This window comes from Dendrobates tinctorius, unplaced genomic scaffold, assembly GCF_039654945.1.
Source record: "Dendrobates tinctorius isolate UK_male_01 unplaced genomic scaffold, ASM3965494v1 ptg000086l, whole genome shotgun sequence".
Classification (NCBI taxonomy): Eukaryota; Metazoa; Chordata; class Amphibia; order Anura; family Dendrobatidae; genus Dendrobates; species Dendrobates tinctorius.
In genome coordinates, this window is record NW_027361754.1 from 51,154,066 (window position 1) to 51,166,193 (window position 12,128).

General features: G+C 44.0%; 1 protein-coding gene across 2 annotated transcripts in view; it reads left to right on the forward strand.

The window, feature by feature from the left end:
- MORN1 (MORN repeat containing 1) overlaps positions 1-12,128 on the forward strand; it is a 528,161-nt gene that overhangs the window by 52,029 nt on the left and 464,004 nt on the right. For both annotated transcript variants that reach the window (XM_073585393.1, XM_073585394.1), the window contains exons 5-6: positions 2,746-2,836; positions 11,355-11,442. In XM_073585393.1, the coding sequence (XP_073441494.1) occupies positions 2,746-2,836; positions 11,355-11,442 (179 nt within the window). The remainder of the gene's footprint in view (positions 1-2,745; positions 2,837-11,354; positions 11,443-12,128) is intronic.

Below are 12,128 nucleotides of genomic sequence, written 5' to 3' on the forward strand. Positions count from 1 at the left end.
ACAACCTACTTCCCTTCCCTTCACGCCCTCGCTGCATCTCGTTCGTTCCGACACCAGCAGCTCTTCTGACCGAGTGATCACGTGGCCCCGCTCATTAAGGTGGAGTGAATATTCATTATACTGTGAACATTGTAAAGAAAAAAAAATCAAAATGCAATCAAATTATTGTATGTACCTGTCACTCCCTCAGGTGGCTCATGTGGTTTGTAGACCCACTGTGCCACGGGGCCCAACCTGCCTAGCATGAGGCGTAGCTACTTGGCTACCTGGTGTTCACTGGTGCTCCTGATGGTGGAGACACACCGGCCTGCAGGTAGGTGCTATTTACCACTCCTAGGCAGGCGCCGGTATTGTAGTGGCCGAGGTGCGCTAAGTAAGCTGATGTGACGTCCCTGCTTGGTCATAATCATACTGACCCGGAATATAAATAAACCCCCAAAATACAATGGTGGAATTGAATTTACTTCAAAACTTTCATCACGTTTTGATTTTTTTTCTCTTTTTCATTTCATTATATGGTGAAATGAATAGAATCATTCAAAGCTGAATCTTTTCCAGCAGAAAACAAGCTCTTATATGGCTTACATGTTGACTTAAAGGGAATCTGTCAGCAAGTTTTTTGCTATGTAATCTGACAGCAGCATGATGTAGGGACAGTGACCCTGATTTCAATAATTAATGTATTACTTAGTTTATTGGGTGTGGCAGATTTGATATAATCCCTGTTTTCTTTGCTGCAGATCTAGCAGAGCTATAAATGCTGAGCCCTGTATAACCCCACCCACACCACTGATTGGCTGGTTTTCGTGTACTGTGTATATTGACAGAGAGCTGCCAATCAATAGTGGGGGCATGGTTTGACTAGGAGGCACATGAGACCTAGTCCTGTAGTGATAATTTTCTGCTAATAAAACACTGATTGGATTGAAACACCAACTCAGCCCAGCAAGTGACACATCGCTGCAATCAGTGTCTCTTCCCCTACATCATGCTGCTCTCAGATTACGGATCAAAAACTTCTGACAGATTCCTTTTAGGAAAAAAAAAATGTCATAACTGTAAGAAAAAGATGATGAAAAAATGGAAACGGAAAAAGAAAAATTGCAAGGGCCTTAAAGGAATAACAAATGTTTGCAATTTGAGATGTTGCTGTGGAGGGTGATTACGGTTATCTATTATATAATTACCTCTTTTGACCAGATGTGACCGGATCCCAGAATTCCAAGCGGCGGAAGTTCACCGACCGCCATATTTGGACGCCCAAGTGATGGGTGTCACAATATGGAAACTGCTGGTAGTACCAGCCTCTTGCGCGGTACCACCTGCCGAACCGTCACACCACAAACACACACACACACACACACACACACACACACACACACACACACACACACACACACACACTGTATATGCTGTACGCACCACACACACTGTGTACGCCGCACGCAGCCTTTTGCGCGGTACCACCACACCGTCGCGAACACGACACCACCGGGACCTGTCGAATGATTCACTGACCATCATCTTTGTACAGTAGGAGCGCATGCGCAGTTTTTCTGTGACTGCCGCTATCTGTCTGCACAAAGATGGCGGCGGTCTGATTCACTGCACCTGCTCAAATTCCGCGCAGGTGCAGTGAATTGTTCAGCTGATCCCGGCGGCAGATGCGCGACGTGTCTACATGCAAAGGAAGCCGGTCACATTAAAGGGGTTTTCCCACGAACAAAATTTCTTTTTAAAAATTGTCTGTGTCTGGCCATGTACGGAGCATACCACAGCTCCTGGGCAGGGGAGGAAGCAAAAGACAATACTGACATTACAGCAGGGGGTCACAGAGGATTCATTTTGTGAGGTAAAATATTTCACTGACTTTTTTTAAACATTATTTTACCTCACAAAATGTATCCTCTGCACTCCCCTGCTGTAATGTCAGTATTGTCTTTCTCCCCTGCCCAGGAGCTGTGGTATGTTCTGTACATGGTCTGACACAGGGGTGAGAGAGACAGAGCACAGGGGGAGGAGACAGCTCAAACGGGACAGCACATGAGGGGAGAACACAGCAGAGGAAGGAGAGACAGCAGACAAGGGGGATAGCACATGGGGTAGACAGGTCAAATAAGAGAGCACAGATGGGAGAAGTCAGCACATGGGGAAAGAGAGAGTGGATAGGTGGGTGAGCACATGGGGGGGGGGAAGATTCTCAACGCTGCAAAGCCTGCCCCCATCGTGACATTACCGCCCTCCCGATGCAATAGCATCGGGCCTCCATCTAGTATCTTATATCTACTATATAATCGTCTAATTCTGTCTGTCTGTAACGGAAATCCGGTGTCGCTGATTGCTCGCACCCGGCCGGGCGCAACCAATCAGCGACAGGTGCAGTCCACCCGCGAATTGCCGTGAGATTTGAACCACACTTTTCTGATTGGTCGTGCCCGGCGACCAATCAGCGATATTGGCACGGAATTTAACCCTCACTCACAGCGCGACGTAGTTCACTCATCTTTACTGAACAAGTTCTGTCAGTCTCTAGAATACCCGATGCCTATCACGAGATGCAGGATATTTCATACTCCTCCATCTACCAGACGCCATTCACACCACAGTTCAGCTGGATTACCTGGTGGAGGTCAGGGGAATGGTCACCATCGCTGGTATTTTGTAGTTATGAACGTATATTATGTGACAGTTTCTATAAATATCTACGTATCATCCTCCATTTTTCTATTTCCCCACCACACACAGGACATGGCTTACTGATAGACAAAGATGGACAGACCTACTCTGGAGCATTCCACAACAACAAAAAGCACGGGGATGGACAAATTACATTCCAGTAAGTCTTTTTTTTTATTTGTAATCATTGGTTCAGAATTTATAGATAAAATCCTTAGGCTAAGACATCAATGTCTGACAGGTGGTGGGGGTCCGACTCCCAGCACCCTCACTGATCAGCTGACTGAAGGAGCTGCAGGGCATCGGAAGTGACACCACTCCGAATATTGTGTAGTGGCCATGATTGGTACTGCAAGCTACCTGGGAGGTGAAGTAGGGTGTGGTGCGGTCCTATTGGCCACAGACACAGTTGCAACCCAGATGCAAAACTGATACATGGGTGTAAAAGTAGACACGATTATGTGAATGCAACCTTAAGCTGTTGGCTCTGCTGACATTTTTGGGGATGGGGACTCCGTCTCCATGCATTTGTCAAGTCAGGATGCTGCTGTGATCACTTATTAGTCCTCCTCTGACTCGTGACCTTCATTGAGGGGGCTCCTGCACCTCTCTGTGCTCTGTAGATGCATTCATATAGTTAATTATTTGCTTTTCTTGAAGAGTGATGTTTTCCAGGATTCAAACTCACAACTTGTAGCATGGCAGATCAAACCTTTAGCATTAAGCCATGAGCTGCACTCCTAATTATATGTGAATTTTTGCTGCCTAAAATTCTAAATAGTATTCTTTTTTTACACACAAATAATGTGCTGATGCAATAAGATACATCTCTGTATGCCAGAGGTAAAATAAGAGTGACTGGTACTAGTGTAGTGGAGACCTATATGTAGCAGAGTAGGAATAGTGAAGAACCAGCTGAAATGCAAAATACATGGATATTTAGATGGCATCCTGCCTCCTAACCGGGTTTACATGAGCCGGTGGTACAATGTCACCTGAGATAAGTGCAATGTTACACACAGCACTGGGCCCGAGACAAGTGAGTAATGTGTCGCAAATCAGTAGTTGTCCGGATCCCTAGACGCCCCCATTTGGCTTGCTGCTAAGTTTTGTAGGTTTACGGAGCCTGAGACTCCCAATGAGCACTCAAAAAATGCAGAAATGCTCAATTCATTCATGAACGCTTGCACAGAGCGATGTATGGACTCAATAGAATGTCTATGGGTCTATACACAAAGTATTTTGTAGGTAAAAATAATTTTTGCAAATGGGTTTTGTTAAAAAAATTTGCATCGTTTGCCTTCTGTAACCTCTTTGTTGCACGGTATATTACCGGCTGCAGAATGGGTTAACTGAGAGTCTTGTCCGGGAGCTCATTCCTGAAACCCAATGCTCTTATCTCCTTTTTGTCTGAGATCCTCTCAGCTGATTTATGGCCACAGATCACATCAAAGATCAATGAGTAAGGAAACAAAAACAGCCTGGAAAACTAAAACTTTGCCAATTTTTTTTTTTTACGAAACTGAATTGCAAAAATGACTTTTAGCCCCAAGTACATGCACTTAAGAAAAAAAAATGTTCTCGGAGGTGGACAATCCCTTCAAGTTTGCAATTCCAGCCCTTGGGGAGTTTGTTGTTGCCCAATCCAGTACTGCACCACATGCCCCGACGGCTCCTTCTAGGTATGCTTCTCTTCTGTGCACACTAAAGTATAGGTATGGCCCCCCAAAAATGGTGCCCTTGACCATGTGATACTGGCCGTAAAGCCGAACATTCGGAACATTCCGGAGTGTAGAACATGACTCCTGATACTCAACTGATTTGCACCTGTGTCCTGCAAGTGAAGGCTTTCGTCTGTAAACACTCGGCCGTGCTGTGTGTCATCTAACCCTACATGTGTCTGCCAGCGGTCTACCGTCACCCTCAGCAGAGCACGGCCCGTATTCTGGAGAAACACGTGTTTTGACGTCATGCATTCCAAATGTGTCTCTAAAGCTCCCAGTGTAACGTTAGCTGGTTTTCTGGCACAATCCGCTGTACGCATATTTACTTTGCCCGGCTACTCAACTGTTGAGTTGGCACAGATCTAGTAGCAGGTGCGATCAGCTCTAGCAGAGGCAAGTGGCACCCAAGTGACATTGTTATCTGAGAAAAGGGATATCCCACCGAAGAGAGGGCTGTGGTTCTCAAACACGCCGGAGGGAACACATGGGCTGGTTTCTGCACGACTTTACTAGCATCCACTCCAAAGAAATCACAAAGGATTCCATGAGACCAGTATATACTTGCTGTGCTTGGCTGCATCAGATACACTGGGTGTGTGTCTTTTTTACTTTTTCATTTTTTTTTCTTCTTTTAATTCTGTATCCAAACATGTTTTGGAGCTGATGATTTCTTTCTGTATTATCCTAAAAGTGCAAACATAATATATTGACTTGGTATTAAAAGTCTCTAAAATTTTTTAAATTGGATTCTCATCAGCTGACATTTTTATTTGAGTAGTTTCCATATATTTTTTTTTTTTTTAACTATGAGAAGCACTTTTTAGCAAGAAATAATCTTGCTAAAAAGTGTGTGCATTGTGTCGTCTGGGGGCAGCTTCCTATGATTGGGGAGAATGGTGACACAACCTACTTCCTGATCATTGTGAGAGCCATGCAATGGTGCAACTCCTCCATCCCAACACTGATCAGTATGATTGCAGGGTAGGAGAGAAGCTACCAGGATCTACAAATCACTAAAGCTGCACAGATGCCTCATGTCACAGGTTTACCACGACAGAGAGGAGCCAGAAGACCGCAGGGTCTGATTTCTCCTACTCCTGCACTGATTAGAAGCACTTCACCTTCATGTTAAATGATGCAGGTTTCTTTTAGCTGTGCAGGGGTTAATCTGCTCAGTTGAGAGCTCTTGGAAGCTTTTCTTCATTAACTTGCTCAGCTGTTCACCTTTAGCCACTCCCCTCTCCTATATAATCTGGGCCCTGGCAAGCGCTCATTGCCATAGCTTGCTTCATTCTGCATGGTTTAGGAGATGATGGTTTGTTGTTGTTGTTGTTGTTGTTGTTTGAGAAGGTGTTTGGTGGATTTATCTGAGACTGTTGCAAGGTTTTGGTTGTGTGCTTATCCCCTTCTTCTCCTATTTTGCTTTTTTCCCCTTCCTCTACTCCCCTATCTTTATCTCTGTTGTTTGTGTGAGTATATTTGTATGATTGGTATTTTCCTTTATCTCTATTTGTAGTATCTTGTTACTCTGGTTGGTGTATTACGGTACACTACTACTCCCCTCTTCCCCGGGTGGGGAAAGGGTACAGACTGAGGGCGGATTCAGGAGCTAAGGCAAAGTATGTGGCCCCGGCGTCTTCACCATCAAATGTAATCCGGGGAACAGGGCAATCTAGGGCACCCCTATCGTTGGGGACAGGGAAGGAGCGCCTGGTCCTGGGATACCTGACAACAGAGTCATGACACTGCAGATCATATGATCAGTCACATGTCTGGAAGCAACTTCAAAATGTTATATACACAGAGTGTGAGTGAGTCTGTGTTTGTGTATATGTAGCAGAGCTGTTTGTGCATGTAGAAGAACTGTATGTGTATATAGGTAGGAGTGCTGTGTGTATGTAGCAGAGGTGTGTGTACAGTCATGGCCAAAAGTTTTGAGAATGACACAAATATTAATTTTTACAAAGTCTACTGCTTCATTTCTTCTAATGGCAATTTGCATATACTCCAGAATGTTATGAAGAGTGATCATCTTAACAGCAATTACTTGCAAAGTCAATATTTGCCTAGAAAATGAACTTTATCCCCCAAAACACATTTCAACATCATTGCAGCCCTGCCTTAAAAGGACCAGCTAACATCGTTTCAGTGATTGCTCCATTAACACAGGTGTGGGTGTTGATGAGGACAAGGCTGGAGATCAGTCTGTCATGATTAAGTAAGAATGACACCACTGGACACTTTAAAAGGAGGCTGGTGCTTGGCATCATTGTTTCTCTTTGGTTAACCATGGCTATCTCTAAAGAAACACGTGCAGTCATCATTGCACTGCACAAAAATGGCCTAACAGGGAAGAGTATCGCAGCTAGAAAGATTGCACCTCAGTCAACAATCTATCGCATCATCAAGAACTTCAAGGAGAGAGGTTCCCTTGTTGCCAAAAAGGCTCCAGGACGCCCAAGAAAGAACAGCAAGCGCCAGGACCGTCTCTTAAAAGTGTTTCTGCTGCGGGATCGGGCTGCCAGCAGTGCAGAGCTTGCTCAGGAATGGCAGCAGGCAGGTGTGAGTGCATCTGCACGCACTGTGAGGCGGAGACTCTTGGAGCAAGGCCTGGTCTCAAGGAGGGCAGCAAAGAAGCCACTTCTCTCCAGAAAAAACATCATGGACAGACTGATATTCTGCAAGAGGTACAGGGAGTGGACTGCTGAGGACTGGGGTAAAGTCATTTTCTCTGATGAATCCCCTTTTCGATTGTTTGCGACATCTGGAAAACGGCTTATTCGGAGAAGACCAGGTGAGCGCTACCACCAGTCTTGTCTCATGCCAACTGTCAAGCATCCTGAAACCATTCATGTGTGGGGTGGCTTCTCAGCCAAGGGAATGGGCTCTCTCTCAGTCTTGCCTAAAAACACAGCCATGAATAAAGAATGGTACCAGAATGTCCTCCGAGAGCAACTTCTCCCAACCGTCCAAGAGCAGTTTGGCGATCAACAATGCCTTTTTCAACTTGATGAAGCACCTTGCCATAAAGCAAAGGTGATAACTAAATGGCTCAGGGAACAAAACATAGAGATTTTGGGACCATGGCCTGGAAACTCCCCAGATCTTAATCCCATTGAGAACTTGTGGTCAATCATCAAGAGACGGGTGGACAAACAAAAACCTTCAAATTCAGACAAAATAAAAGCATTGATTTTGCAAGAATGGACTGCTATCAGTCAGGATTTGATCCAGAAGTTGATTGAGAGCATGCCAGGGAGAATTGCTGAGGTCCTGAAGAAGAAGGGTCAACACTGCAAATATTGACTTGCTGCATTAACTCATTCTAACTGTCAATATAACCTTTTGTTACTTATAATATGATTGCAATTATATTTCTGTTGTGATAAAAACATCTGACAAAGACACATAAAAACCAGAGGGCAGCAGATCATGTGAAAATATAATATTTGTGTCATTCTCTAAACTTTTGGCCATGATTGTACATGTAGGAGAGCTGTATGTATATTTAGCAGAGGTGTGTGTATGTATATAGGAGAGATGTGTGTGTATGTAGCAGAGGTGTGTGTGCATGTAGGAGAGCTGTATGTATATTTAGCAGAGGTGTGTGTGTATAGGAGAGCTGTGTGTTTATGTAGCAGAGCTTTGCAGTAGAGATCACTGTGTGTGTATATCAGAAAGCTGTATGTGTATGTAGCAGAGCTCACTGTTTTTTTTTTTTTTTAAGTAATTCTTTGTCTTGTCTTTCTTTTTTTTGATGGTGGAATTTGTGCCAAATTCATCAGGATACATACACAATTTTTCCTGACTTGGCACAAATTCAAATATGCTTTTTTGCAACTTTTTTACAGTAAAAACTTGCACACTACTCTCAATAAGCTTCAGTTACTGCACGTTAGTCTTGAAATGCGCAAATAAAATATTAGCCCTTTCACAAAGGCACAAACATTTTGCAACATTTAAAAAAATAGCAAAATATGAAGGGTAAGCATGTAGATAACCACAAGTACATAATGCCAAACATAAAAACAAGCAAAGTTAACTTAAAATGAAAGGAAATCTGTGTCCAGGTTTTTGCCACCTAATCTGATATAGGGGAAAAGACCCTAATTTCAGCAGTCTGTCACTTTGTGGGCTTCATTCTGTTATTTTGATACAATCCCTGTCTTTATTTCTGCAGATCTAGCAGATCTCTGAATGCAGAGCTCTGTAGACCCCCCCCCCCCCCCACACACACACACACCATTGATTGGTAGTTTTCTGTGTACACTGTGCATAGGCAGAAATAAGTTAATTAGTGGTGGAGACGGGGTTACAGGAGGAGGAGGGTCGGGAGGACTACATGGCACGAGACACCTAGTCCTGTAGTCATAATCTCCCGCTGATAAAACACTGATTTTATTCACACAGTATAACACACCGTCCAGTAAGTGTCACATCGCTGGAATCAGGGTCTCTGTTTCTACACCATGCTGCTCTCAGATTACCTAGCAATAACCTGCTGACAGATTCCCTTTACTTATGAATAACGTGCAAATAATGCGTCACTATTAGAAGCGTGTTTTCGCTAGAAGTAATTGGTCTTTGATAAAATGATGTTGGAGGGATGCGTCAGCTTCACTACAACTTGCTGAATCTCCTTCAGATGTGGGCTCATTTGTTTGAGTGAGCAGATCCGCTGATCTGGAGTCACTAATGAAGTCCTAATGAAGCCGAGCGGAAAATCATTAAAACAGCCAAGAGTGAAGAATATAAATAGCAGGAAAGCCCTGACCATACGCGGACCATAGACTATGCTGTATAAGCAAAGCACATCATCGCAATAATCATTGATGCTTTTAACACATGTGGAAAAGCATGGCTGTGTTTTTCCAGAAACAGCGCCACCCTTTTCTCCTAGGTTGATTCTGGTATTGCAGCTCAACTGCTTTCAAGTAAAAAGGTCCGAGATGTAATACTATATAATATATGTATGATATAGCATATGGACCGGGGTGCAAAGGCAATCCTTGCACCCACTGTAATTATGGCCTTGTATATGCCACCTTTGACCAGACGTGGTGCTATTTTTGGAACAAAGCATCCATGTTTTCTTAACCCTATGCAATCTGATCCATCTGTAGCGGTTTAGTGAACAGACACAGTGCCTCAGACCCTTGTGATGACCATTGCACATGTTCATTCATTTGACGTTTTTTTCCATAATGAAAAACTTCAATCGTAAGTGGAAAATGCAAACAGTTCTCTTACGTCTATGACTGGCGTTCACCCACTGCGCGCTCACTTCAGCTTTCTAGATCGTCTCCCCTGAGCACAATTCCATGACATGTATCACTGATGACAGCTCGTCCGATTGATCTGTATGCAGAGCTCCGCTGAGGAAATCCTGAGAATCACTGGCTTGCTGAGAACAATACATGATGTGAACAGTTGGGTGCAGTCTGACGTCTTATGTGTAGCTCTGAGTGTCTGATCACGCTGGCGCCTCACATTTTCTTTGATTCAGTTGTGCTCTATTGGTTTTTACTTTTTCGATTATCTGAGAATAAGATCGGTCTATCAAATTAAAATGACTTTAATGAATTCTATTAATGCAATAGAAAGTGTGTTGGTGCAAATAATCCTACTATCCTAAGCTCAATAATAACACTGCAACATAGTGCTAAAATAATACCGCTATTCTGTGCCCGCCTATGTGCAGCTTCGCACTGAATTTCTTTTTTTTATGCATTTGCTTCCTAGATCCAAAGTTACACAACTTAGAGGGGTTGTCCACTACTCAGATGACCCCTTCTGAATCCTTATATTTCCCCCCCACTAAAATAATAACACCTATACTCGCCTCCGGTACGCCGCCCTTCCAGCAGTGTAGGCACTGGCTCTCCTGGGACTCTCGTGACAGAGGTGGCTTCACTCTTATCTCCTACGGACGTTGTTGACATTTGGAGGAAGTGAGAGCTGCGGCTGTTCTCTAACTTCCTCCGGATGTCTTGATTTGTCCAAAGGTGAGGAGAGTGAAGCCAGCGCTGATTGGCCCCAGGGATTGCATGACATAAGAGTGTCATACAAACCCCGGGAGAGTCAGTGTCAACACTGATGGAACAGTGCCAGCATCGGCTGTGAGTATACTGTAGGTGGTTTTTATTTTACTTGAGGGAAGCATAGGACTACCCATTAAATAGTCTTCATTAAAAATTATTTTTACCATTTTGCTGATGCAAAATGTCTATTATCTAGCTGAGTGATCTGCAAAAAAAAAGATACAAATCTGTCGGAGCTCCTGGTTCTAAAGGTTCTCTGCTTTCCCATTTCCCAAATATTAGAGATAGTAGCAGCACGTAGAGAGTTGTACACAGATATCCACATTATGGAGAGGGGAGAAAGCATGCACTGTGTCAGGGAGGATAGAGATAACAGGCTACAGATAAGGAGGAAAGGGCAAGAAGAGGAAATAAGTGCAGGATAGAAGTTGCGCTAATATTTGAGCTAGTAAAGGTAACTGCACTCTGGATACCCACAGAACTCACATCGCAGCATGCGATGCATGAATCTGTGGGTGCACAGAGGTAATGCTTAAAAGATCCCTTGCCAGTCCGCTGCCAACCACATGCATAGTTACGCCCTCATGTGTCAGGGTAAAAACCCAGCTTTGTAATTCTACCGATGTCTCATGTAGGTCTTGGAGTTTAGTCAACTCTAGATCCATCATCTTCATCCAAGTTGTTGGTACATTGTGTCGATCCAATTCTTAAGAACCGTCCATGGAATTATGTTGAGGTCCACAACAGAGCTCTAAGCATTAGGCGTCGTAACATGTGGTGGAACTTGACGCTTCCTCTACACCTTTATGGTTAATTCTAGCATAGACATTCATTTACCACATTATGTGACACAGCAGTGGCCACTGGATGTAACCATCAGCTAATAACTATGAGATATTTACTACCATTACAGGAATGGTGATCATTATGAAGGAAACTGGGTCCTCAACCAACGTCAAGGACATGGAGTTCTGCACTGCGTAGATGGAACCATTTATGAGGTATAGTGACCCAATATAACATCCCGCACCCTTCTCACATATTTCTGTCCTTTATTGTGTTCCCGCTTATATTATTGGACATCCATGCCACACCTGGTATTATTTATTTATTCCCTCTCAGACCATCGATCCACAACATGCATCTTAGGTTTTGGAGCTCAGTAGCTAGGGGCCACCATCTGGATCGTCTTGTACATGGGTGGTGGAGTGATTCCTGTTACTGTGTAGGTCAGACAATAAACCCCCCATACACTTTAGATGGCTGTATGGATGGTCCACCTGACAGTTTTCTCGTCCAACTCTCTCATACACAGGAGCAGTCTCTCTGCCGAGCGCTCCTGTGTTCTCTGAGACACCTCTGGCGGTGGCTTATCTCCCAGAGAACAAAAGGATCGATGTTCCAAAATCGGTCTTGCCAGATCCTTAACTCTTCCAACAATTGCCTGCCGGGGGACCCTATACACGATAGATTGTTGGCTAGACCTGTCGCTATCGTCGGATTCAGGTGACGTTAGTTTAATGCGTATGGAGGGCTTAAGAATGAATAGGAGCAGCTTTTTCTCACCAACATAGGACTCATTAAGCGGACTTTAAGTAGGGTGCTTCATTAGAACATCTGTATGGCTGATGGCTCCCATTCACATTAGATAAGTGTTGGCTGAACAGGAAGATACGCATACTTTCTA